The sequence below is a fragment of the Pseudonaja textilis genome, chromosome 3, assembly GCF_049901715.1.
Source record: "Pseudonaja textilis isolate UNSWEBS1 chromosome 3, rPseTex1.2, whole genome shotgun sequence".
Taxonomy (NCBI): Eukaryota; Metazoa; Chordata; class Lepidosauria; order Squamata; family Elapidae; genus Pseudonaja; species Pseudonaja textilis.
Window position 1 is genome coordinate 47085513 of NC_141992.1, and position 27983 is coordinate 47113495.

Consider the following 27983-nt stretch of genomic DNA (forward strand, 5'->3'; position numbering starts at 1 on the left):
TTTCTTTGGAAGTATGCGCACCACCTAGAAAGAAGACAAAGGTAAGTTTGAAAGGATTGTCTAAAAGAGTTGGTAATAAGGAATTACTTTGCTTATTTGTATGTTGAATGCCCACAAAATGTTTTTAAATTTCCAATAAGCTTATCAGCTCCAGAAGACTACCAACTGGACTCCTGTATACTAGTCAGTGCACAAATATGGAAATTAAGATATTTTATCTTTTATGATTTATATTACCAAGTTCTAAATTCTTTCTTTATAAGTTCAACATTACTATACTGTGAAGATTAAGCTGAGAGTCATGATACCAAACTATATAATTCAAAAGTATATATAGAATGTCTTGGAATGACAAATCCAAAGGTGCTTTTTTATGTGTGTTCTTACTGGCAATTGTCTGGCTAATTTGCACCTACTTGGAAAAAGTATTTCAAACTTACATTTAAGAAAATAATAAGCATATTCTATATAGTAAGTTTGGGCTAAAATGAGGCAGTATACTTTAGAGAAAAAAACTAATTCTTGGGCTATGATGAGATCTGAATTATTTATTTTAAAAGGCCTCCACATTTATCTTTAAAATTTGGCACATGTACAGCATTAGAAAAGTCTCTGTAAAGTTGGCCTAAGATATGGTTTTATATAATCTGCTTTCTGGAGTGTGTGAGTGAAACACTGTATCACTTATAACTTGAATTACAGTAGTGCTAAAAGCACATATGGAGCAGGAAAACAAGGGCACACCTTATTTTAACAGAATTCAAGGATGTGGAGCTCCCCCTCCCCCACCTTAAAAGGAAAAATAAATATTTTGCCTGCACGAATTGATTTAAGTGACAGCCCAATGTAGCAATTGGCAAAATAGCATTGTTTGTGTTGTGCTCATGTGGCGCTCCATCTGTGTTGGAAGAATTCATGTCAGTTATTTGACAAATGTTTTGGTTGGAACTGAATGTATTATGCTATGAATCCTGATGAAGCTTCCAAGTATCTTTTTGTCATCCCACAGAGTTAAAATTGTATTCATATGAGCCATCCGTTTTGTTTTTTTTCTGCTGGCAACAGGTGTTTTAACTTGGAGTCTTAATGAGATTTTCTTGCAACATAGAAAATGCCACTGATGTTTGTAAAATACAGTGTAAAGGATCTCTTCCAATCTACTGACTTCATATGTGTACCTGCAAGTTAAAGTCCAGCAGGTTCTTGCTGATAATCTCTCTTCCTTTCTTTAATGCTGTCTTTTACCATCAAGAATTACAATACTGTACTTTCTTTCAAAATAATTTGGAATTGTTTCTTAGAGGTAGCAGGAAGGGCCAACTTGGTGTAGGCAGGGGCTCATTCTACCCCTCTTTTGTGTTCCTTGCCCTCAGGGGCAGGGGTAGGACACAACTTCAGGGGTAGGACACAACATTTGTCAGAGATCCTACTAGTCATTTGATAGTGCTTTGAAATTTAAGAAGAAGAGTACCTTTCCTAGGCAGTCTATCTTGGATGCTTAAATGGAAAGTTTTCAACACAAGAAAATGTGAGACACTACAAATGTATACAACAACTTGCCTCATAAACGTCATATTACATATTTTGCTCTGGAAATGTTCTTTGATCTAAAGCCAAGCACTTAAGAAAGAACTGTTTAGGGTTTAACCTTATTCCTTGATGATAAGATACCAGGGTGTGACCCCAGAAAAACTAGTTTGGAATTCAAAAGATCATTATGATAGGATATGTGTTTTACAGATCTTCATATAATCACTGAAATGTGATGGCCATTAGATGCTAAACGCAAGAGTGTTTTTATTTGTAGCTCTATTTGCAGTTAACTATTTGCCTTCCAACCAACAATATATGGAGAGAACCCAAACCCTAATCTGAGGATTGTCATGCATGGTCTCAGTATCAGGGGTGGGATTCTAGCGGTTTGCAACTATTTGCTAGAACCGGTTGTTAACATTCTAAGCAGTTTGGAGAACCAGTTGTTAGAAGAAATTATTGGCCTAATCCTGTAAGGAAGGCAGGAAGGAAACATTCTGGTGTTGCTTACAGAAACTGCCTCTCCGTTAACCCTTATTACATTCTTGGCAGGACTAGACTTCCTGTCTCTGGAACTTCTCTGGAGTTTATTTCCCTCCTTTGCTGGTACTTTGCTTGTGTGGAGTGACCATTCAAAGTTACAATGGCACTGAAAAAAGTGACTTATGACCATTTTTCACACTTACGACTGTTGCAGAATCCCCACAATCATGAGAGGCCAGGCGAGGAGATGCGTGCCTCAATGAGTGATATTGAGTTGGCCACGCCCAGCCAATAACATGACCACCAAGCCACACCCACCAACTAAGCCACACCCACAGAACCAGTTGTTAAAAAATTTGAATCCCATCTGCTCAGTATCCATGTATGAAAGGGGAAAGGAAAACTAAATACAATTAAGTGTACAATCTTCCAAACCTACACATAGATATACACAGGTCACTCTGAAAGCAGAGAAAAAAGAAGGTACTTGAAGAGAGTAGACAGATAATTGTCCCCATTCTTTGGATGGCTTTGGAGGTTTTTGCAATCTATTTTATTTTTTTATGCAGTTGGATAGGAAATGTTGGCTAAAATGGGAGGATTGGTCCAATTCTACTACAGTACTTGATCCATTCTAGCACCAAATTCTGGAATTCTGAGTCAGTCTGCTGTTGTCACATTGAAATCAAACCCTTCATCGAGGATATGAGATGTGCAAAAGGACTACAATTCCCAAGATTTTTTGCATTGCCTATTACTCTTTAGTTTTAACGGACACCGACCACCTCGCTTTCTGCATGCGGTAGTTGGGATGGGCGCCTTTTTCGGAACCAGCCCGCGCGCCGGGACCCACCAGCTCGAGCCGTAACGGGCCAAGTCAGAGGCGCGTAGCTCCACCTAGTGGGTATGACGTGAACAGCCACTTCCTATCCCGTGCAGTTTTGTTTTGTTTTTTCTTGCACCTACACTGGGAACAAGGCATCTACGTGCAAAGATGTGAACCATTCCTTCGGGTGGTGGGAGTGGAGATTGCTGCATTTGCTGTTGAATAACATTTGCAGCTGCGCCCAGGCTAAACGGCGCCTGAGAAAAGCCACTAGCGCTTGACGTACAACCCATCCATCCGTTCCGCCACCTGCAGGAACTCAGCGGATGCACTCGGTAACTTCTCTGCGACCCACAGGTGCGGCACAAGACAAACTGCGGCGTCTCCAGCCCGGAAAAGGTTACCCTTTACCCGATGGAAGCGGTTAGCAAACTGTGGGTCACGCTTCATTTGCAACCGTGGGATGCCGTGGACTGAATGGGTGTTGGCCTGGCGATGCATTTGGCTGCTCAACCTTTTCAAAACCCTTTCAAAGGCATGAAAATTAGAATGAACACGTTTCCCCGTCTTTGGTGACGGAAGGCTGGCGGACCCTCTGCTGCCCGATCAGACCTCCGTTAAAATCTAAATTTACACCCCTCTTTGGAGGAAAGCAGCCGTCCCTTTGGCCGCTTAATGAAGTAGGGAAACAAAGAAAAAAAGCCATTGAAACAAGCCCCCTCGTTCGACCACGGCTATCTACCAATCATAAAGTCTGTGGTTGCGGTCCGCCGTCACTTAGCTCCTGGCCCGTCGAAAGCCGAGTCCTCCTGACGGTGAGCGACGCTCTAGGCTGCCTCGTGTGCTCTTCGCTGCTCCCGGCGGTCTCAGACCCGGGCTGGACTTGGGCGAAGGGACGCGGCGGCAGCGGCTGCTTCCGTCATTTCTATCCCGCGCCGCGCCTGGACGGTGCCGCAAGTATTGACCTCTCAGGCTTCCCCCTGCCCAAACACGCGCCGTCCTCCTAAGACCCGGCGGCCAGCTTATCTCTTATCCTGACTTTGCTTTCGCCGTCCTCTGGCCTCCTCCTCCTCCTCCTGGCGGTCTTCCCGTGGCGCCGGCGCTTGCAAGCCCAACCCGCTCCCACCCTTTCCCCGACCAAGGACGGCAGTTCTCTCCCAGTTCCTTTGCACCCTCGTATTCATTGCCGTTGTTATTCGCTTGTTACCCATCAGATTCTAGCAGTTTCGTCCCCTTCCTATTTTATACATTGAAAATTATTTCCTTGTCTTTTAGTCTGCAGTCCCTCCGGGGTGGTGGTTGGGAGAGCAATAGTCTTTCGTCGTGATTTTCCTTTTCTGGCAATAGTTTTGGAGAAGTAGCCTTTGAATCCATTGCAGTAAAAGCAAGCGATTTTGGTGGCACTAAAGACTAAAATTATTTATTCGGATGTTGGCTTCTTTAGATAGCCGTTACTACTAGATTGCAGTGCTGTCACACACATAATTGGCCAATCTAATTTTGATCATGTGCCAGTAAGTGAACATAATTTGTATGCTTTGTGATTAGCTTTAATTCTCTGTAGGCTTCTGTTTTCCTAGTAGTAGTAAATGCCTTAGGAATAATCACATTGTACAGAACTGCAGTGTAGCCCTTTTTGTGCCCTTTTTGCTTTACTTGGTCCAAAAAGACTGTAATTGGAATAGTTTGCATTGTCTTCATTTGTCATTTATAGAAAATTGGTAGATTTGTTCATGTGTTATGTAGTTTTTGTATTTTTGCCTTAGGTGTATTACTGACCAGTGATAGAGATGTAGAAAGAATAGGAATTGATTAGAACTGAAATCTTTCCCAAACCTAATATTTTTCAACCATTTTGAGCATGATGTAGTCCCTAACATCTTGGTTTTAACCACAGCGAATGAAAATTATGTTACAACAACAATATATGAAATTATTTGCTGCCAGATAGAAAAATGATGTCCTAAGTGAAATTGCTTCAGTTTTAGGTATGTATAACACAATAGATACAAACTCAAGGTAAACCGCACCAAACTTGATTGCAAGAAATACGATTTCAGCAACAGAGTGGTCAATGTCTGGAATACTTTACTTGACTTTGTGGTTTCTTCCCCAAACCCCAAAAACTTTAACCTTAGACTGTCTACTATTGACCTCACCCCTTTCCTAAGAGGTCTGTAGGGGGCATGCATAAGCGCACCAACATGCCTACCGTCCCTGTCCTACTCTGTTTTTTTCTTATATGTATCCATTTCATGTATTCATAGCTATGTTTATACTTATACCTGTCATCTTCTAATTGCTTGACAAAATAAAAAAAATAAAAATGTATTAATATAGATAATAATGTAGGACCTGATGTTGGATAGCATGTTTCAGAAGAGTCTTCCTGATGCTTGGATTAAAGGCTATCCAGGAGCCCATGAGCTGGCAGAAAACTATAACCCAATAAAATTGGCTTTCCTCTGTGGCCATTCTTATGCTGCTACAGGCATGATAGCAACAAATGCTACTGCTCTTAATGTGACCTTGGTGCAGGTTTAGCCATCTGGCAGAACTTGCTGTGGTTTTGCACAGGTGTTTTGTGGAAGGGGCTTAAAGGGAGTCTGACTATCAGCTGATGTCAATTGGTAAATGGACTCATTTTAGGCATTGACTAAAGTGCCATTTAAGAAGAGTACTGAACTTGTGCTCAAAAACTGATCAACTGACAAAGCATGGGGAAAGTTGCTCCTTTTCTCCTGCTTTATTGACAGACATCACTGGTGTCAGCTCAGAGATCTGTCAGGTAGAAGAGTTTGATTTGAAAGAACCAGACTATCCTACCCAAAGTGGAATGGAGGACAATGCCCAGGACTATATTTGTACTAATCTCAATGGGCCAGTGGGGTCAGTCTAATCTACTGCCCCCCCCCCAAGGGATTACCTGAGTGTACCAATTGTATCTTCAACAAAACCTACAGTATGTTGGGATAAAGAGGAAACTGTTTTAACAATAGTACAGCTAAGGACAACTCAAGGCTGCTTCAGATGTAGAAATCAGATAAAGGCAATGCCAGAAAAAATGGTTTCTGGAATGTGTTTATGCTATAGTTAGATGCAAGTGAAGAACAACTCTTAAAATATAATGTTTATTACATATTAGTAAGCAACAGTAAGGCTTAAATTGAAGGACAGATAATGCTAGTTCTGTGGAAACAAATGTTTGTAAGTATCTAATGTTATGAATACTGTATGCTTCCATCTTTGTATTTTGAATGACTTCTTCCTTTCCCTATATCAGCTATGATTTTGCACTAGCATCTGTGCTATCTTAGTTTCCTCGAAAATCAGAAATTTGAAATTTGTGCACAAAGAGAACTTGTGCTTTTGCTCTTTGTTTAATATACGACTATAATTAAATGCATGTAAGAAAAATATTGTTCTGAAATGAGTGTGTTTCTGATTTGCAAACTGTAGTTTGCAATCTGCAGCAGTTTGCAGTAATTCTTATGGTATTGAGTTGAAGTATTTGAAGGCAAAAACAATAAATATTTGTGCATCCTCAAAACAAAAATTCATCAGTGTTGGATAAATGTTCTGTGATCTTCTGCTTGAGGCCTGTTTGCTTATGTTGTTATTTAGCCTTTTCCCCTAATCCATACCTTGACTATGCATTACGGCTCATACAAAGCAGCAACTTAAAATCCATGGAGTGCATAGCATATGTACATTGAAATCATAATACAGATTTCATTAGTCCTGATTGTTTTTTGCCTGTTCATTTGTTGCAGTCATATTTATTGCTTCATGCAAGAAAAATGCTCAAAGTAATGATAAACATTATCACTGAAAACAGGCATAATTTATTTTAGAATTGGTTGAGTCTTGATGCTCCTTACAGAAATAATAAATTGCATTTGTTTTAATTTAATGTAAAATGGGCCTTCAGCTTTGGGGCAAGCTATTCTTTAATTGTATATCAGGGAATCGGGAATTGTATCATGGAGGAGAGACTGTTGCCTAGGTTAATAGTTATTGCTATATTGATACAGTTGCAGCTTTCTTCTGTACTGTTTTTGTGAGAAGAAACAGTCAGACCCACTTTGAGAAATTTAGAAGTAGTACAGATTTTGTGTAGAAGCACCTTAAAAGCTTAAATAATTCATTTGGATAGCTCTTGGTTATCTTTTATGGTTATTCTGCTGCCATATAATGTTTATAGAAACGAATTAGCTATTCCTGTTCAGAAAAATTGTTAATACATTGAAATGACTTTTGTATGTATTTTTTTTCCATTCTGCATTAACAATGAGCAAAATTTGTTTTGTATAGGTTATTCCTGTAACTATACTATGGCGCAATTGCAAGTTTTTTTCTGTAAATTATTGTTTGTTGATTAATTGCAGAATGTTTGGCACTCCAGGCCTGCAGAAACGAAGTGTGATTTATAGCCAAGCTGGAAATAGCCAGCAAAACTGCCAAATACGACATGGAAGACAGGTGAACTTCCTGAGAACTGAAGTATGTTAGATTTCTAATAACTTTTTCATTAATTAAAATGGTTAAAATTAATCTTTGTGCAAGAGAAGTAGGATTTTTCATTCACTGCCAGGGAGAGAGACACTCTGGGAATATCTGGAATTCAGAATGTTTTAAAACAACAATAGTTGATAAATAGCTAAAGAATTATTGGTAGCTCTTGAAGATAGTTTATATTAATCTTCTCGTTTAATTTTTTACACTCTCAGAACAACTCCATTGTTCATTAGTTTTATTACCAAATCCTATAACAACCTGGGAAGTGGACATTTTCTACCTCTCAAATATAATCAATATTCTTTTAAGTAGATGTCAAAATTCCTGTCTTGAGCAATCATTTTCTGCACAAATTTCTCTGAAGGAATCCCTGCACTGATTCCTTGGATGTGTTACAAGACACTGATTTCTTGGATGTGTTACAATTTCAGATATGCCTGTTTAAGCCCTCACATTTAAATTCATGTACAATGAGTGCATGTCTTAAACATCTGGATCTGCCTTTTGGACAACAATGTATATAGTACTAATAAGCAAGATGCCTTTCAAGGATGTTTGTCATTAACTTGTTTTCTCACTAGGTAACACAGGAATACCCACACTTCTCCAAAATGGAAAACTTAATTTTTTTAGGCTAAGGAATCTTTATTATCCAGTGTCAAGATATATAAATTATTACCATTGTTTCTTTGTTGATGAATTATGTTAACTTTTTTACTTTTCTGTTTTGCAAAACGGAATACCAAATTATCCTAGAAGGCTGTAAAATAATACTTTAATTAAACTTTTATGAATTGAAGCTTTCATTTTAAAGTAAATTTCTAGTTCTCCTTGTGACATAGATGAAGAATAGACTTTCTGCTGTATTTCTGCCAGAGAGTTAATAAGTTTAAAATGATTTGTTCATGATACTTGACCTATATGAGTACAAAAAGAGACTGTAAAATACAGTTGATAATTTGAGGGGCTTAGTCATTTTGAGTGTTTTTATCTATCTCTCTTCTTCATAGGTGAAAGTTGACATAGTTTCTATGAAACCATAAATGACTTCTTGGCATCTTGATTGCCATGACACCCAGCACAGGATTATGTGAAGAATGTGGGAATCCTCCCCTTAAAAAACTGCTCACAGCCATGGCTAAGTAAGGTTTAAGCAGGAGCATGATGGTTTGTCTGAAATCCCATCACTGAGTTTTTGAAACATTGAAATATTTTGTTAGAAAGATGCTGTTTACAGTTTGGTCTTCAGTATTCTGGTTTTCCTTAAGTTCCAGGGTTTCCCTGTTGTTTTGACACCATGGGAACGTGCTGCAGTAGCCCATGCCGAGACAGGGTTCCAGATAATCACCCTACCAAGTTTAAGGTAAGTTATATGTTTTTTTTGTCTTTTATAATGTGTTTTTCTACTAGTATTGATCACTGTGAGTTAACCCAAACAAAATTTCATCTCAAGACTGAAGTCGGATTAAGAAACTCCTTTTTACAGATTTTTTTCCAGTCTTCTTGCTGTTTTCTTCAGTTAAATATTACTGCCTTTAGCTAAGAAAATTTATCTTCTTTGTATATTTCAAGGAATTCTATCTCTCAATAAAACAACTAAATGTCCTCCCTTTTTGCTTAACATTCAGTCTGGAGATTTGAAATATTGACAATTTTCTGTCAATTTTCTTTTGTGCATGGTTGGTAAAGCATGAAATTCTTTCAAGGTGAATCATTTAACTTGGGTCAATTAGTTGATGAGTGGTGCTAGACAGTAATATTATTCAGCGAATCTTAGATAGCATGCCCAAAGTAGAAGCACAGCGATTAATGCATTCTTAGTATTATTGCATGCTAAGGCTAAGAAAACACTCCTTATGTCACCAGAGGGAGCAATTTCCTGAATAGCTGAGGTCTTGTTGATGGACTAACACTGACTTTAGGTGTACCTGTCTGAAATATTTTTTTCTGGTAAGGAAGTACTTCTCTTATGCAATGTTTCTCAATCTTGGCACTTAAAGATAGAGTAGAGTAGAGTAGAGTAGAGTAGAGTAGAGTAGAGTAGAGTAGAGTAGAGTAGAATAGAATAGAATAGAATAGAATAGAATAGAATAGAATAGAATAGAATAGAATAGAATAGAATAGAATTCTTTATTGGCCAAGTGTGGTTGGACACACAAGGAATTTGTCTTGGTGCAAATACTCTCAGTATACATAAAAGAAAAGATACATTCATCAAGAATCATAAGGTAAAACACTTAATGATAGTCTTAGGGTACACTAAGCAATCAAATCATACTAGGAATCAGTCAATATAAACCGTAAGGATACAAGCGACAAAGTTACAGTTATACAGTCACAAGTGGGAGGGGATGGGTGATAAGGAGTGAAGAGAAGATAAACAGTAATAGTAGTGCAGTCTTTGTAATAGTTGAACGGTGTTGAGGGAATTATTTGTTTAGCAGAGTGATGGCTTTTGAGAAAAAACTGTTCTTGTGTCTAGTTGTTCTGGTGTGCAACACTCTATAGTGTTGTTTTGAGGGTAGGAATTGAAACAGTTTATGTACAGGATGTGAGGGGACTGTAAACATTTTCACAGCCCTCTTTTTGACTTGTGCAGTATACAGGTTCTCCATTGAAGGCAGGTTGGTAGTAATTGTTTTTTCTGCAGTCCTAATTATCCTCTGAAGTCTGTGTCTGTCCTGTTGGGTCATTGGTATATAGGAAGAAGAGGAGAAAGCACACAGCCTTGGAGGGGGGGCTGTGCTAATTGTACAGGTATCAGATGTGATTCTGCCTAGCTTCACCTGCTGCTTCCTGTCTGTTAGGAAGCTTATGATCCACTTACAAGTGCGTAGGTATTTGGAGATTCAAGGTGTTGTAGGATGTAATGCAGAGCCATGTTAACAGCATCATCTGTCAATCTATTTGCTGGGTATGCAAACTGCATGGGATCTAATAGTGAATCCATGATGGTTTGCAGGTGGGACAGCACGAGCCTTTCAAAGTTTTTCACAACTACAGATGTTAGAGCAACTGGTCTGTAGTCATTCAGTTCCTTGATAGAGGGCTTCTTTGGCACTGGGATGATAGTAGAGCACTTGAAGCAGGAAGGAACATAGCACATCTCTAGTGATCTATTGAAGATTCAGGTGAAGATGGGGGCCAATTGGTCAGCACAGACTTTTAAGGAAGAAGGAGTTATCTTGTCTGGCCCTGGTGCTTTTCCTGGCTTTTGTCGGTGAAATAGATCTTGCACTTCTTTTTCTGTGATCACCAGAGGTTGTGAGCCCAATGGATTGTGGCCAGTTGTAGGAGGCTTGGCTATTGTTGGTGTGTTTGAGATGGGGGTTGTGGAAATAGGTGGCTGTAGTTTCCTTTCAAACCTGCAGTAAAACACATTCAGGTCATTTGCTGGTTGTTGATTTCCTTCTGCCTGGGAAGAAGGTTTGCTGTAGCAGGTGATGTTTTTAAGAGTTTTCCTCATGTTTGCTGGTTCATTTGTTGAGAACTGATTACTCAACTTTTTAGAGTAGCTTCTTTTTGCTACTCTGATCTCCCGTTAATATATTTCTGGCCTGATTGTATAGCATTCTGTCACCTTTTCTGGAGGCTTCATCTTTGGAAGGACATAGCTGCTTAAGTTTAGCTGTGAACCAAGGTTTATTGTTACTATATATTTGCAGGTTCCTTGTTGGTACACATAAGTCTTCGCAGAAGCTGACATATGTTGTTACAGTATCTGTGAGCTCATCTAGGTCTGCAGAGGTATCTTCAAAAACATTCCAGTCAGAGCAATCAAGGCAAGCCTGGAGCTTCAGTTTTGCGTCATCAGACCAAGTCCTCACTGATGTAATTGTTGGTTTCAAGTCTTTGTAGGCAGGTACAAGGGGAATCATGCAGTGGTCAGCGTGTCCCACAGCTGCTTGTGGTAAAGACCTATAAGCATCTTTTACTTTTTTACTTCTTTTTTAAAAAGATGTGTGGACTTCTACTCTGAGTCCACTAACTGGGGAATTCTGGGAGCTGAAGTCCACACATGTTAAAATTGCCAAGGCTGAAAAACATTGCTCTAAAGCATTTCACCACTGAATAAGAAAAAAAATGACTGCCTCATGGAGATGTGATTGGGCTGGTGTACCTTCCTGAATAAGCCACACTACTAGTTTATAACTCCACGGTGACTATATGGTGTTTAGTGTTTATACTAGTAGCTCTTGACAACTGGCTTTGGTTTCTACAGGTGACAAATGTTGATGATGAGGGCAAGGAGCTGGGCTCAGGGATTATGGAACTGACACAGAGGGAGCTTGTTTTGCACACTCATAAACGCGATGCTGTTCGGTGGCCATACCTTTGCTTGCGTCGCTATGGCTATGATTCCAACCTCTTCTCCTTTGAAAGTGGACGTCGCTGCCTAACTGGACAGGGTATGTAAATTTCTCTCCAAGTAGCAGGACAGCTGTTAACTTGGGATAATATCTAGTTTCTCTCCTCATAGGATGTTGTAAAATCTGATTCAAAAATAGAAACAGTCTTCTAATATGACACTTGAGAAAATTCACATTTTTGTTTTCAGATAAATATTAGTGAGAGAGCACTTTTTAAAAGCCTTATTTAATCCAGTATTCTGTTTCATAAAAGCCAACCATATATTAATGGAAAGTCTAAATACCTTGTATTCATGTTTCTAACATCTTTCACATTAACAGCATTGCAACAATGTTCTGGCCAATATTCTCTGATAGTTTTTTAAATCCATATCACTTTGTCTGTGGTGAGATGGGCAAGATTGGGAATAACTCTGAGATCATTTAAGTCTTTGTTGCATTAAGAATAGTTAGACTATATTAAGAATAGTAACATTTTTAAAAACAGAAGTATTTTAATCCAGATTAAAATTCCAATCTAAATCTAACAGGGTTGGAATTAAAGTTCTAGCTAGATCTCTTGAGCTGATATAACAAAATAAATTTTATATATTTTTTTGTTTATTTTGTTATTAAATTTAGGTACTGCTGCATCTTGTGGAACAATATGGCGTTAACTTTCTCTTATAACATTATAATGCAATTTTTTCCATTATCTATGCTATGCATCATTTCACCTTTGTAGATAGTCCTCAAGTTATGATGGCTGTTAGGACCAGAATTTCTTTCACTAGAGATACAGTTTGTAAAGCTCAAGCTTTAAGTAATGCAGCCATAAAGCGTGGGCCCATTCCTTTGCAATGGCAGTCCTAGCGCTTCCTATTGTCATGGTTAGCAACCTCCACTTGTTAGCCAAGGACCTATACCAATCCAAGCAATTCCCAGCTTCGTCCCTTCCAGCCCCAACCTTTGGTTCTTCCAAGGTAAGGGAATGCCTCCCCTTCAACTCCCCCTAACTGCCTATTCCCCCCATTTCTGCCCTTTTGGCCCTCTGTACTCTGCCTTGTAAAGCAGCAAGCCACCCTAAAATTGCACGGTTGGGGGGCTCTTGTCATGCTGCTGCTCAGAAGTTACTTTGCACACCACGGCTCTGGGGCTGTAAGAAGCCCCAACCTAAACCAGCCCCAGCGACTCTTGCCCCCCCCTCCATTCTGAGACCCTTACTGCTCTCACTACCCCCGACTGACCTTCTCTGTCTTGCTCCCAATTCTGATGAGGTTTGCCTGGCGCCTTTGCACGGCAGTGCTGGCCACATGAGGACTTCTTCCCCCAGGTCCTCATATGAGGAAACTGCCACATATTACCTCAGAAAGGAAGCCTTGTGTGGCCAGCAGCTGCCTTGCAGAGCTGTGGGCAAAGATAGGGAAGTAGGCAGGGGAAGGAGTAGACAGGCAGGCATAAATACCATTTGTTCAGTGCCACTGTAACTTCATGATTGTTGAACATACGGTCATAAGTTGAGGCCTATCTATAATGTGACTTTGGTAGGAATATTATCTAGCTGGCTGCCTATTTGTAACCCATGGTTTGATCACCATTGGCATTAGTTTGTGCCAGCAGTGTGATCTTTTATGTTACCGATGAAGTAGTAAAAAAATACAAAAGGCCTTGAGTCAAAGCAGTGTGGATAAAAAAGGCAGGTTTGATTTTCAATGGTTGTAAGTTTCATTATTTCCCTTGCATTATGTGAACGTCCTTTGATTATTTTCACATTCCTTTCTCTCATGGATTTTAAAGCTTATTTCACTTGAATGATCATTCTTAATATCAGGAAGTTAAGACAGAAAATGTGTAGGATCTATTGACGTGTGTGTGTGTGTGTGTGTGTGTCTGTGTGTCTTAGAATATTTTTATTCAGAATTGCAGCTGTTGTTGCCATGTTCTTGTCCTTGTTGCTATGGGTCTTTGATTTATATCTGTGCATGCCGGTATCTGATTGGTTAGTTCAGAATAGAGAGTCAATTGATAAAAGTATTTATGGGTAGTGGGCAGGTGTTGCAGTTTAATAGAAAAGCAAATTACTGTGCTTCCCAGACATGTACCAGTACAATCCTGTTAATTACTGATGATTTGCAAAAGAGGGTCTAACCTCAACATTGAGCTAGCAAATTTAAATGGAAACAGCTTGTTAGATTCTTTATGCAGGCTCATGCTGTTGCAGGCTTACTTTTTTGCCCAAATAAGATACAGATAATGTTTTCCTCAAATTTCTCATGGGCAGCATAGTTGAACATTTACCAAGTAATACTAGTAACAATAATAATAACTTGTTCTTTTTCAATTCCTATTTTGTTTCTTACTTTCATTGGAATATGGAAAGTGCAAGTGAATAACAGTGGAACTGTAGAAAAAAAATCAATTTCAATTCTTTCTCTTTATAATTATTTCAAAACACAACAACAATAAACAGTAATGTAAATGTCCTACCGGTATTTCATGGTTAGCAGTTCTAAGTTATGTTCTAACTATGTATATCTATACCACCTGGATATGTTGAAATGCATTCAAATTATAGAACACTTTTATTCTTGGCCAGAATGTTGCACAAATGAAACCATAATTCCATCTTATGTATAACCCAGTAGATGAGGATAGCTGCATGACTGAGAGACTTGTTCAATAACCAAATATCTTTGTTTTGATTTTGAAGTCCTAAATAGTTTGAGCTCAACTATTCTTCAGAAATTATGGTTTCTTGCTTCCGGTTTGCCAGGCTTCGGCGACGGCAGGGATTCACGACTCTGCGCGATCCCTGCCGTGCTAGCCGTCTTGGTGCTTCTGATCCCGATGGATCTGGAGGATAAGGCTGCCCTGTTGGGGTAGCCGAAGATAGGGGGGATCCGGACAGGGGTTGAGGGGTATCGCAGACCCCCTCCCCAGCCGGCAAAACCCCCTTTTCTCAAGGCGGCGGAGCGGCGGTCTTAATGGCCGCCACAAAGAAGCCGGCAACTGGCTTAAGAATGTGCAGGAGGAAGAAGGAGGAAGTTACAAAGTGAAAGTTTTTTTTGGCTGAACCAGGACTTTAAGGATATATTTAATACCTTGAAAACTATTATTTTTTTGGATGTTACAATGTTCCCAGTGGAGGTTTCTTAAAGCAGCGGATGAAAGTGCTGAAAGGGAAAGTTACTCTCCCTCCCTTATGGAACAAATAAATAGACATGGAAAACCTGCTTTTTAACAGAAGGTAAAAATTTAAAGCCCTTTGTTACAAGTGGGAAGGGAGAGGTTTGGAAAAAAAAATTATATTAAGACTTTGTTGGAGGAGATGCCTTGAAGATTAAGAGACTAGAAACTAACTGTAAAAAGGCTTTAAAATACAGATTGGATTTTTTTCCTAACTGATATTACCCCAGGAAGAGAAACTGCAAAGGGAAGAACTTTGTGCTTTGCTTGGACTGTTTGATGACTTTGGGACTTTTGGGAATTGTTTTAAGTTTGGAAATATTTTGGTTGGCTTAATAAGAAGAAGAGGATAAAGAAAAAGAAGAAGAAAAAGTTTATAATGGGTCTATCTCTTGATGAACTAAGAAAACAATACGCAAAAATAAGGAAAGAAGGCAAGGACGCTATGGGAGAAGCCTTTTGCTTTTTAGAAATGGCACTTGCTATTTTTCAGCAAATTCAACAACAGCTGGAAGAAGCAGAGGAAGAAGAAGCCATTTTTAATGAACTAAAAAGTTTGATCAAGAAAGAAAGGAGAAAGAGAGGAGGGAAAAGGAAGGACTTAAGACTTAAAAAAAAATCTATGAAAGAGAAAAATAAGATGCAAAACCAATATAATGTTAGAAAGCAAAAGGAAAGAAGAATACAACAGAGAGGGGAAGCCAAAAAGGCGGAGGTTAGAAGAGGAGTGAGTAAAAAGGCTAGGAGGGTCAAGAAAGAAAGTGTAAAGGGGGAAAAAAGTCACAAAGGTATAAAACAAGATGGGAAAAAGAAAAAAATTTTTAGGGACAAAGGGTAATGTATAATTTAAAAAAAAAGGATTCTGCAAAGTACATATGATAGTATTGTAGTATTTGTATTAAAAATAGAATTTTTATAAGATTTTTATAAGATTTAATAAAAGCTTAAAATATTAAAGTATAATGTTAAAATGTTTAATAATGAATGACTTTAAGTTTTAATAAAATATTAAAGGAAATGTTTAAAAAATTAGTTTAATTATAGAGTTTAATGGGCTAATGTGTCGATGTTATTATAGATTTATTATTGTAGTATTTGTTTTTGAAATAGTAGAATGTACTAAGCAGAATCAGATTGGGATTTAGGTGCTATTTTAAATGTCAATTTAGGGGGATGATAGAAAGGCATCATACTCTGATTAGTGATTTCAGGAGAAATTATCTTTTTTTATTATTGAGAATGAGATAAATGTTTAAATGGAAAAGAATGGACAAAAGATATAAATATATTGATTTAGCAAGATGAAATATATAAAACAGAATTAAGAGTGAAAAGCGGGGAGGAGTTATATAGAAGATATAGAATGGTAAACAAGATAGGTAACGATATACAAGAAGAGCATGAATTTAATTGAAGTCCATACAAAAAGAGGTAATCTGGGGCCAAGCTACTTTCTAAAAGGAAGTTTTATGTTTTTGTGTTTTGTGTGTGTATATTCGATTGAGAATTAAAATCTCGGAGGAATGTCAGATGAGAATAATTGTAAACAAGTCAGAGGGAAATATAAATATGATGATTTAATAGTAGATAAATATAGAAAAGAAATGTGATTGAATAAGAGAAATAATGTGAAATTTGTTAAGGGAATTTATGTGTCTATATGGAAATGGGGTAAATTAGAAGTATGTGATATAAAATAATGTTTTACCTGCCTTGTAAAGATTTATAATGGAAAGAGGTTTTATGTTTTCAATGTTTAATGATGTTTTGTTTGTCTTTAAAATTAATAAAATTTGTTTAAAAAAAAAAGAAATTATGGTTTCTTCTTCCCAGCTTCTTGCAAATGAGGGACTTGAAATTTCAGTGGTCCTGAAGCTCTTCTCTAAAGAGACAGTTTCTTTCAATAAATGCATCATGACAGTATCACCTTTCGATTCATTTTTTCTGCTTCCCTTATTATTAATTTGTATAACTAATTACACAATTAGCATTTACAGTAATATTTATAATTTTGAAGACTTGTCCTCATGTCCAAAGATATAAATTAAGTTGGTAAGCAGTCAACATATTTCTAAGGGGCTCCTAAATTAAGGTGTAATCTCAGGACCAGACCTTTGGCTTCAGTGTGCATTAATCACATGTTACAGCTTAATCCTATCCTTTTGATTTGTCCAAATGTCTATGCAATCATATTGCTTTCATTGTATTTAGTAATCTGCTAATGTTTAGAATAGAGGTATATGGCTGGAGTAATGGTGCATTTTGTTAGCGCTGCTTTATCTTTATTTGAAATGCATTTCTTGTTTTAGAGAATGTGAACATACTAGCATTAAAATAGACCTTCTCTTCTTCGCCTAGGAATTTTTGCATTCAAGTGCTCAAGAGCTGAAGAGATATTTAATTTGCTGCAGGATCTGATGCAGTGTAATAGTATCAGTGTGGTGGAGGAACCTGTTGTCATTACAAGGAATGCAGCTGAACTGGAACTACCCCGGACTCCCCAGACACCCGAGAGTGAGACCCTCTTACAAACTGGATAGGGGAATGAGGCCTATGTTGGCCTTTACTCATTTCTTCCTGGTGTCTCAAAGGTTCTTTTTTCTTCAAAAGACAACTGGACTGTTTTTTCCGTGTGGAAGAAGAAGAAAAACCTTTTGCTTTTCATCCAATGAATGCTTTTCATTCATCAGTTCTGATGGTGGCGGGATGGAAGGATAGGTATTGACAGTTGAGACTGGATAAGGGAGGGAAATCGATAGATTCTGATAGGATGGCGGGGGATGGAAGGATTGTATTTCTTTGCATTAGCACTCTCTGAGAGCTGTAGAGGCCACTTGGGAGTTTATGTGTGCCCTCAGGGTCACTGGTTGCAATTGGTTGTGGAACCTTCCATCCCTTTGCCATCAGAACTGATGAAGCTTCTTGGATGAGAAGCAAAATATCTTCCTCAAGGAAAAAAACAGTCCAGTTGCCTTTTAAAGAAAAATGCACCTTTGAGTCAGTTATGACCTGGATGACTGAGAATCTCCACAGACATTTCTTCTTGGTTAGAATATTTTGTTTTGATAGGAATTTGAATATTTGTATGAGGTGAAACCATTCTTTAAGCATGTGCCAAACATTTATACCCTACTTTATATAAAATGTTATCGGAATTTGGCCTTGTTTTGAGTCAGTGTTGAGTTGCCAACATTGTCATCTCACAGTTGAAACCGTAATCCACTTTTATAATGCAGTTGTAATATGTTTATAATATTGGGCATTTCTAGTTTATGCAAGAGAATCATTGCCTTGTTTCCATATACATCTTCTCTGAACTGGGGATACTTGTAGGGCTCAGTACATTTGCAACAGTTGTATCAACCTATTTCATCTCCAAGTAGATGTTGTTAATTACTTAATCATCTGGTCCCATAAAATCAGCTCTACTTTTCATTCATGTCTTTTGCTTATTGTAAAGTTTTAAGTTTTATGTGAACTTGTTGCTTTATTTCTAAGGCAACCAAACACAATGATCAGATATGCGTAAGTTTCCAGTAAAATATCGCCAGAACTACTGTAGAAAGTATACATGAGAAGTAGGAAGATTATTATTTGATTTGGTTATCTTGACTTTTGATTTATTTTGCACTTAGATTTGAGGTACTTTAGCGTAATTTTTATAATTGTTCTGTCTCGTTACAGTAGAGAACTTCCATCATACAATCTGGGTCCATTGGTCTACTAGCAAAGTATTTGGGGTATTTTTGCTAAATGTTTTTTTGTGTAAAGCTAATTGTGCTCCCATTTCTTCATTTTTTGAATACATAGTCCCAGGCTTTCCTAATGGGTTCCACAGCTTCCCTATGGAACCCTCATCTTGCCCTGCAGCCTGCCATGCCCCCATGAGCGGTCTAAGGCATTCTTCCATTGGGGAGGACGGTACACATGCTCTTATTATCCCTGATGGGCAAGTAAGTATTGCATATGAAATAGAACACTGCGCACCAATTAATATGAACCGTGCCAATCAATTTTAACTATGCCAGTTAATGTTGTTCTAGGAAAATAGGCACCTATTCTTTTTTTACTTATGCATTAACTTTCTAAGTTTGATTTTCAGGAAAAATTGCTTATTGAGAAGATGTATTCATTTCCAGTTATGAGAAAGTCACAGCAACAACAGCAATAATAATAATAATAATAATAATAATAATAATAATAATAATAATAATGCCTTCTTATTGCACCGGGTATTGATCATTTTACCTACATCTACCCTCAAATAAAAATAAAAATAAGGCTAGGGTGGGTTTTTCATAACTCTGTACATTTTTTTCTTGATTAAACAAGAATTGTGGTGGTGTCTTTTTTCCCCCTGCATACAGGTAGTCCTTGTCTTAAGACCACAATTGAGTCCCAAACTTCCACTGCTAAGTGAGACAGTTATTAAGTGAATTTTGCCTCATTTTACAACCTTTAGCACGGTTTTTAAGTGAATCACTGCAGTTGTTAAATTAGGAACACAGCTGTTAAGTGAACCTGGATTGACTTTGTTTGTCAGAAGGTCGCGAAAGGGATCACATGTCCCAGGGAAGCCGTCATAAATACATGCCAGTTGCCAAGCATCTGAATTTTGATCATGTGACCACAGGGATGCTGCAACGGTTGTAAGTGTGAAAAACTGTCATAAGTCACTTTCTTCAGTGTCATTGTAACTTTGAATGGTCACTCAAACAAATGATTTCAGGTCAGGGACTGATTGTACAAGATTTGATTATGTAAAATAATATCGTGTGATAGGACAGGTGTTATCTGATAATGATAAGGATTTGTAAAAAGTATTTTCAATCAGGGAACATGTTTAGAATTATTAATAACAGAATCCAAGGTTAAGATGGGACTATATTTCTTTTTAATATTGTTGCTGTTAAAGATTTATGCATTTTTAAATGCTGTACAGATTCTTATTAATCCTATGATTCATAATAAATAATGCAGGATTTCTAGACAATATTTATTCTCAGCACCTGCTAATATTTTTTTTTGCAGTCCCACACCTACGTAAACACAGCCAGTGGTGAAGGTGAAATAAGGGGCCATCATTGTATGCACTCCTTACCTGAAGTTCATCCTCCGATTGCTCATTCCAACCATAGCTGTTCCCTGGAGGACCGGAATCCCCAAGTTTACCTTCAGCCAGGAGAAGTGAAGTTTGTTTTGGGCCCGAACCTGGGTTATAGGCACAGGATGAAATGTGAAGGCTACTGTCGACCCCACTGGGAGTGCTCAAGACATTTCTGCACCCCTCATAACAACAACAACAACGATTACAAAGAAGAGTGCCTCGCCCCCAAGTGTGTTTATGAAAACCTCAATGGTCTTCTGCCTTCACGAGGAACCTTACTTCGTCAGGGTAGCGGGCGCTTGAAAATTCCTCGTGAGGACCTGAATCCTGCCAGTTGCTCCCATCGCCGGACCGCCCTACTGCACTATGAGAACCTACCATCATTGCCTCCTGTGTGGGAGTGTCAGCCCCTAAGACGGGGCCAGGATGATGAGGACTCCAGTGATGCAATGACACCTTCCTCTGCTGGTTATCCAGAAATTGAAGAAGACGACCCTTTACGAAGTTACATGAATTCAGAAAGGGTTGCCCTACCTGGAGGCATGCACAGGGGAGGTTGCTTGCAACAGCGCCGCAGTTGTACCCCGAGTGTTTTCAATTTCGACTTCTGCCGGTCCTATTTGGAGCAGCCAAGGCAACTCAATTATATCCAGGTAGAACTGCAAGATGATCCTTGTAAAGGGCGCCAAAGCATACCAGTCCCCCATGTCCCATGTGCGGTTGCCCATCCTGCCCACAGGACCAATTCCTATGCGGTCATTGACCATAAAAAGACAGCAGCCATGTCCAGCTTGCAGAGAGCACTGCCTAAGGACGATGGGACTTCCAGGAAAACACGACATAACAGCACTGACCTGCCTCTGTAAGAAGAACATTCAACCCAAGCACCTCATTGTGGCTTTTGTATCTGCTCTTCAACAAGTCATGTTACATAACTGCCATTTTTTCATTGTGCTCCCTGTTACTCTGTGTGAGTCACTGGAATAGTTTCATCAAGCTAATTTAAGAAATGTAGCCTATCTGTGCCTCTTCCGAGCCTCCTATTCCTCTACCATGTACTTTCTGAAGCCCTGCCATGTGCTTGATTACTTGACGGGGCTGATGACAGGGTGGGTAATGGTGCAGTTGGAGTGTGAAGGCTAGGGAAACTCTGTTTAATATTTATTTTTGAACATACACAAATGATATTTATTTTCAAATTTTGCATTAATTTATTTTTCAGAGATGCTGGTATTTGTTTGTTTATTTATTCATGTGAAAGTGCCCAGTAAATGTAACACTGAATTGCTTTGCAATTAATTCTTTTCTCCATGAGAATCAGGAAAGCTCCAAGAGGGGAGGAGTTGAATCATTTTTTAAAAACAAATGCAAGGCTAGCCACCAAAAGGCAGAGCAGAGGAGGAGATTCAGACTATCAGAGATAGTAATGCATGCAAGAATGGTTCTAAACCCATGTGGTCCCAGGAATGGCTCAACACGCTGGCAAAGCTGATCTTCCCAGCTCCAATTTCTGACTGTGGTATATCTCATAATATGCCTCCCTTCACCCTCAGAGTAGGAAAAAACATGGAACTATAAATTCCTAAGAAATCCTTGGTAAATGTTTTTAATCGTTGCTGTTTGCCTAACAGTTTGGGATAGTCTCTAAGATAGAGGTCTCCAAACTTGGCAACTTTAAGACTTGTGAACTTCAACTCCCGGAATTCTCCAGCCAGCTAGCTGGAGAATTCTGGGAGCTGAAGTCCACAAGTCTTAAAGTTGCCAAGTTTGGAGACCCCTGCTCTAAGAAGTTAATATTCTGATGTTATGGTACTACAGTAGTTCGCTAGAATCACATAAAAGCTTTCCTTCCTCCATTTTACTTTATTGCCTCAAATCCAACACTCTAATATTGTCCCAGACATAGTTCAATATGTCAGTGAAATCCAGGCCATTATTTGCAAATAATTGATTTTGGGGAAGTGGGGAAAGAGGGAACTGGAATATTTTGAGCAACCTTAAGGACAAGCAAAGCTTTACTTATTTGGGACTTTCACATTTATGTTAGGGTTAGTAATAAACCTACACTAAGGGAGTATACATATGGCGGACATTATTTATTTTGCATAGCTGTTGGCCTTCTCAGGGATTAGCCCTTCCAGGAATAACTATATTTGACCTAAAGTTCAGTCAGTTTATTCTGAAAATCTGTTCCACTGAAGCCATTTTTAAAGTTCACTGTATGCAAAACAAGCAGCATAGAATTGGGGATTAGGATTTGATAGAAAGTTATCGTTTCTTTCCTTTCCTTTCCAAATCTGTTAAGAGCTGTCCTTATCTAACAGTTTTACAAAGCGCTTTTTGTTATTTATTTATTTTTTGAAAATAGAATGTTTACCTGTTTTGCTTTGAATTTCTCATGTAATTCCACCTCAAGGAGTCCAAATTAGTACTAGTATTTCAAGTGATAAGCTCAGCAAAACCAATCTAAAGTATTCATAATTTGGGTAAATATTAATTCTAACTTTTACGTATGGATCCATACCATTAAAACCTTACCCAAACAATGTAGTGCAGAAGTTTTAAAACCGCTTCAAATTATGTTTATTATTGTTAATTATTGCTCACCATATTGTCGTGAAACACATGTTTTGCATGTAGAATATCCCAGATTTAAGAGTAAGAATTTCTCATCTGAAATATAAGGTATTACTTATTAGCATAGATGATAGAGACTTAAATGATGAATACCATGCTCCAGCATGTCCTTTATTTTTCAGTTTCCATTCCACTATTCCTTCATAGTTCTATTGTAGACTCATAACTAAAAGAGAGAAAAAATGCACTGAAGGAACAAGAGAAGAAATGGTTGCATATATAATTAGTCTTGCTTCCATTACATGTATTTCATGTCACAAAGGAGTTAATCAATTAGTGCATTGAGATTTAAGATTGACTTTTATATGATAACTGCATATAGGATGTGACTTGGAAGGTTTTGAAAGTGGCTGCTATTCTATATGGTTTCAGTATCACAAGCAGGTATAAAAATGTCAAATTTCAGCATTTTTTCCTCTATTCCTTTCACTGCAGTCTTATAAATCATGTTCTAAAATTCATAGCTGGAAGGGGAAGATAGACAGATTTGGGTAGACATCAAGATTTCCTCACTGTGGCTCATTGTCATATAGTTAGGATTGTCAAGAAGGCATTGATTTGATGAGTGATCTTATATCCTTGATGTATAAATTGGGCTATTTCTGATTTTAACCAGTTACTATAAAATCATTTTGCTTATTCAGCACTGCCTTTTTAATTGTTGTGCATAATATGTTGAAATTTATTAGTAGACGTTAAAATTAGGTGGTCTTTTATGATCATTGACCTTTGTGGTGTTCCAGTGTCTAATCAAAATCTATTAGAATTAATAGAAGAGTTTCTCTGTCCTCTATTTGTACTTTAAGTCAACTCAGTCCAAATATATCATCATATTTTTATTCTTCAATTTTTATATATAACTCAAGCAGATGTGGTATTCAGCAGGTTCTGACCAGTTCTGGAGAACCGGTAGTAGAAATTTTGAGTAGTTTGGACAACCAGCAAATACCACCTCTGACTGGAGGTTTTACAGTATCCTTCCCCTGCCATGCCCACCAAGCCACGCCCACAGAACCAGTAGTAAAAAAATTTGAATCTCACCACTGAACTCAAGAACTGATGCTCTTGGCTTCTAATTTTCCTGACAACACAACCTGTCAGATGCATTGGGCTGAGGTGGAGTAACTGGCCCCAAAACACAAAGCTGGCATTCATGCATAAGGGAAGACTAGATTTCTATTTTCTAGCCCAGTACCGTAACTGCTACACGAGACTTGTTCTTGAGCCATTATGGGCAGTTTCAGTATGCAGAATTCTTCCAGTGTCGTCGTTTGCCTTGTCATCAGTTTTACTTCACAAATCCACAGGTGGTTCATTCTAAAACAGGGGTGTCAAAATGGATTTCCTCGAGGGCTGGATCAGCATTGTATTCATGGGCTGGCAAGGGTGGGGATGGAGACCGGAGGGAAGGGTAGATGGGATTTCCCCTGTTTTTGGCCGGCAGAGTGCTGCAGGATCTGGGGAGGCCTCCCCGTGGCCTGTTTTGGGCGGCAGAGACACTGTGGGCCAGTCCTTTGGTATTTCCATGCGGGCTCCACGGACCAGATTCAAGCACCCCATGGCCCGGATATGGCTCGCGGGCATTAACTTTGACACCCCCGTTCTAGAACATCAAGTGAAGGCTTCTATGTAACTGGTGATGGGAAGGCTGGAGTCCAGAGGACTCGAGCAGCTTCTTGTCACCATTCAGTATTGATCACAAAGCTATGTATAGGTGGTCTATTGATCTATCTTAGATATTCAGTTAAGATGGAAAAAAATAGTTTACTTTTTAGGTGTAATGGAACCCAAAGGGTAATTAATGAAACAACGTTGATTAAAAAGAAGGACATGGGATTAAATAGGGAACACTCTCGTTCAAGGATTATGTTTACTCTGAGAGATACTTAATAAAAATGAAGGACTTCGAATACTTTCTGGTTGCTGTTGTCTCAGAGTCAGCTAAAAATACACTTTTGTATGATTCCCTAAAAGTATGGTTTAGTTTTAAGTGCTAAGAAATGTGTTTACCATGGTACAATTAAATCAGTGCCAAAAATCAGTGTTTTATCTAATTGAGCCACTTACATGGTTTCACTGTTTGACTTTGGTTTAGTGTTTGGATATAGCCATTTTGGTTTTTAAATCAGGTTTATGGCTTAGTGTACTCTATGAATTCAACCAGTTTCGTATTCCGTATTTAAACAGTAACTTATTGTGTTATGTGAATCTATCCACTGAATGAGATGCGATGAAAGATATGAAGCTGGTTGCCTGCTTAAGTCTTTTTGCAGTTTACATCCATTGCTCATTTAACTGCTAAAAGGGTTCAATGCACTTTTATTACTATTCATTACTGTTATTTTTCAGAGACCTTTAAGGAACATTTTCTAATGTGCCAAGAATGGTGCTTTTGCCAAGCCTTTGTAAAGGTTAGAAAAGTTCCAGCTAGTAGAGGCAGATGAAAAGCAGAATCGCACTTGGTGTACTAGCTTCTCATAGAGTCAGACTGATAGCCACCATCAACCTTCAGGCTGATTGAATTGGTCCGCTGCAAGCACCTGATGGGTCTTTTTGGTTTCTAATGGTGTTTGGGTAGTGACCTAACAGGCAGCTAGCTCTATGGGGCATTTATTCAAATCTGTCTAATGGTAGTAATAGGTTTTTATTAATAATTTTGTTAATTGTTAATAGTATTTATTAGTTTTAATGGCTTGGGTTTTTTTTGAGTATTTTATACGTGTTTTATTGTGTTTGTGGTAAGCTACCTAGAGTTGTAAGAACAAGGCAGCATACTAATGGTAAATAATAGTGGTAAATAAATAGATAAATAATCGTTCAGCAATCCAGTGTCTCCTTTACAGGTGGTGCTTGCACTGTTCCTTCATTGGCTCTATACCCCCATGGATTGCACCTTGCCTGTATTGGGGGAGACAGAGCTGATTTGATTCTGACCTCAGCAGCAGGGCAGGAAGAAGTGCTGCAGATGCTGAAACTGAAGTGATAGAGCTGAGAGGTGGGGAATTTTCCTTTAATGGGAATTCTTGCCCTCATCCTGGTTCCTGAGTTTTCCATTCCCCCTGCTTGGGTTAAGAAACTATGGCACTACAGTGCCTTTTTATCAGTCTTAAAATACATAAAGGAGCAATTTTGTAGCCGCCACCCTTGTAGCTGATCTTATTTTTGTATCTCAACAGAAACATTGTAAAGTTTGAGGGGGTAAGTGCATTGCGTGGCTACATTTTTTTTTGCAGACTCCTATTGGTGGGGAACACCATTGCCAGAATTCTGGCCATGAATTGCAGGACACTGAATTCCTTGGAGTGAGGATGGTATACAGAAACGATTTCTGATATTCTCAATAGAAGTTAGCTCTTATTCTCACTTGCTACATGTGTAACATTAAATTTAATATTGGCCAAGCAATCAAAAGTGAAAATGTGACTTTTCTGGCACTAGTCATAAGTCTCACAGAGTTGGAGAGTTGATAAACATGATTCTTTCCTATCTCTGAATATATTGTGCTCAGCATTGCGCAAAGTTATTTATTTGCTTTTAAATGTGCAACTGGAAAGAATTCAGTGCAATTGGAAAGAACGATTCAACAAGTCCCATAATAAATTGCTATTAAAAATAACTACATTTAAGAGATTGTTACTTTTTACTTGTTTTATTTTTGTTTTTTTAAGCTATAAAAGATCAATAACGTTTATTTAAAAAAAAAAACTACATCCAAACTAAGTTGGGTGTCACCTTTTTTCCCCTCATGAAAACTCCAAGCCATTAACAACCGTGATTGTCAAAAATCTAGCACATTTCTAAGCATAGCTGTGTTGTTATTGCACTAGCTACTGGTAGTAGCTACATATTGAGCTGTTCTAGAGGAAAAAAAAAGTCAAATTAAAGTAGATTCATGTTTTATTGCATCCTTAACAACATTTCCATGTTAGTCATCTTTTAGGATCAGCACATTAAATATAGTTTGCAATCAGGGGACTGCTGTAGCCTAATTTTCTTTAGGCTTTGCTGTCAAAATGGGGTATTTAGTTCTCTTGGATAGTTAAAGTAAAATAGACTAGTATGTACTTCATAGCCCCTTTTAAAAACATTGTCAATGAGTATGTCTACAGCTACACTGCATCCAGCAGCTTTTAAGAGCAGGTACTGTAAACTCACTGAATGGAATAATGTTAGTGGAATACTTTCTCATGTCTCAAGGGCATTATGAAGATTAAGATTTGAGTATCATAAATGCCAAGAAACATTAGTACTGTACTGAACTTACTTTGCACATCAAATGGAATCCCATATTAGTTGATGTTGTATTTAGTGTGAAAGGGCATTATCTATAACCCAATTCCCAATTCCCCATCTCATAATAGTTATCTGTGTCTTCTGATTGGTCTCTGGGGAATCTTGTTCTACATAAGATAATAGGTTTTTATTTATGTTTTAATATTTCTTTAAAACTTTTCATAGTTTCAAGTCCTTTCATGAGAGTTCATCTTTTCAAGCATTTTGGATTCTATAAAAGCAGGGAACTGTTGCCTCTGTCTAGTGATAGAAGAATATGAATCTGCCTTCATTTTCCCATTAAGGGAGGTAGGGAAGAGAGAAGAACTCTAAATATGAAAAATGTAACCAGCTTATGAGTTATTTTCCTGGAACATTCAGTCCTCAGATGTATGAAATACTTGAAATGTTAGAAATGGTCCTGTTCTTGAATTAATATTAAAAAGTAACCAAATTGGAGTCTGGGATTGTGAGACAACAACTTTCAGTGGGTAGATTTTTTTCTGTAATTCATTTTGAAAAGCCTGGCTATAGCTAGGTAGATCTCAGTGTCTTACATTGTGCTGTTTACTTCATAGTTATTTGTACTGATGATTTTATTTCTGACCTGGCAGAAAAACAAGGGTATGGGGATGCTCAGTTGTTCTGGCCATAGAAGTTGCTTTGTGATTTTTATTCAGTGGTTTCTGCTGTGTACCTCTGTTAATTCCTATTTGTATCTTATCCTGTGTAGCCTTCAAAGTGAAGAGCATTAGCAGTGCCATGTGACTGAGGAGCACTAATATCTTATGTTAATGTGCACAAAGAATGTATCTAAAATAAATTAATTCTGATGCTTATCTTATGGAAAGTGTGGTTTATTTGATAACTTGTAAACAAAAACTTTGTAATTACCAAGGTACTCTGATCTCTGACAATTTTGTTTGCTCAGCAATCTTGAATTTTTTGCATAATACCTATATTAATCTCCAGCGTAAGATCCTATAGATGTCTTGAGCTCCAGCTCTCAATGTGTAGCAACCATGATTTTGATTGTAATTCTGAGAAATTAATTAAGGTCTAGGAGATGTCA

General features: G+C 38.1%; 1 protein-coding gene across 3 annotated transcripts; it reads left to right on the forward strand.

The window, feature by feature from the left end:
* The first annotated feature begins 1784 nt into the window (after positions 1–1784).
* Positions 1785–27750, forward strand: FRS3 (fibroblast growth factor receptor substrate 3). Of its 3 annotated transcripts, XM_087929534.1 has the most exons (9): positions 1785–4199; positions 4740–4830; positions 7231–7345; positions 8371–8502; positions 8629–8723; positions 11583–11769; positions 17254–17409; positions 18706–18848; positions 19927–27750. In XM_087929534.1, exons 5-9 carry the CDS (start codon positions 8658–8660, stop codon positions 20866–20868), a joined length of 1494 nt encoding a protein of 497 aa, XP_087785660.1. In that variant the 5' UTR covers positions 1785–4199; positions 4740–4830; positions 7231–7345; positions 8371–8502; positions 8629–8657; the 3' UTR covers positions 20869–27750. The 3 variants fall into 3 exon arrangements, with proteins under 3 accessions (XP_087785660.1, XP_026571406.2, XP_087785661.1); XM_026715621.2 differs by having other exon boundaries at positions 1785–4830; XM_087929535.1 differs by lacking the exon at positions 4740–4830 and having other exon boundaries at positions 3681–3799.
* The last annotated feature ends 233 nt before the right edge of the window (positions 27751–27983 follow it).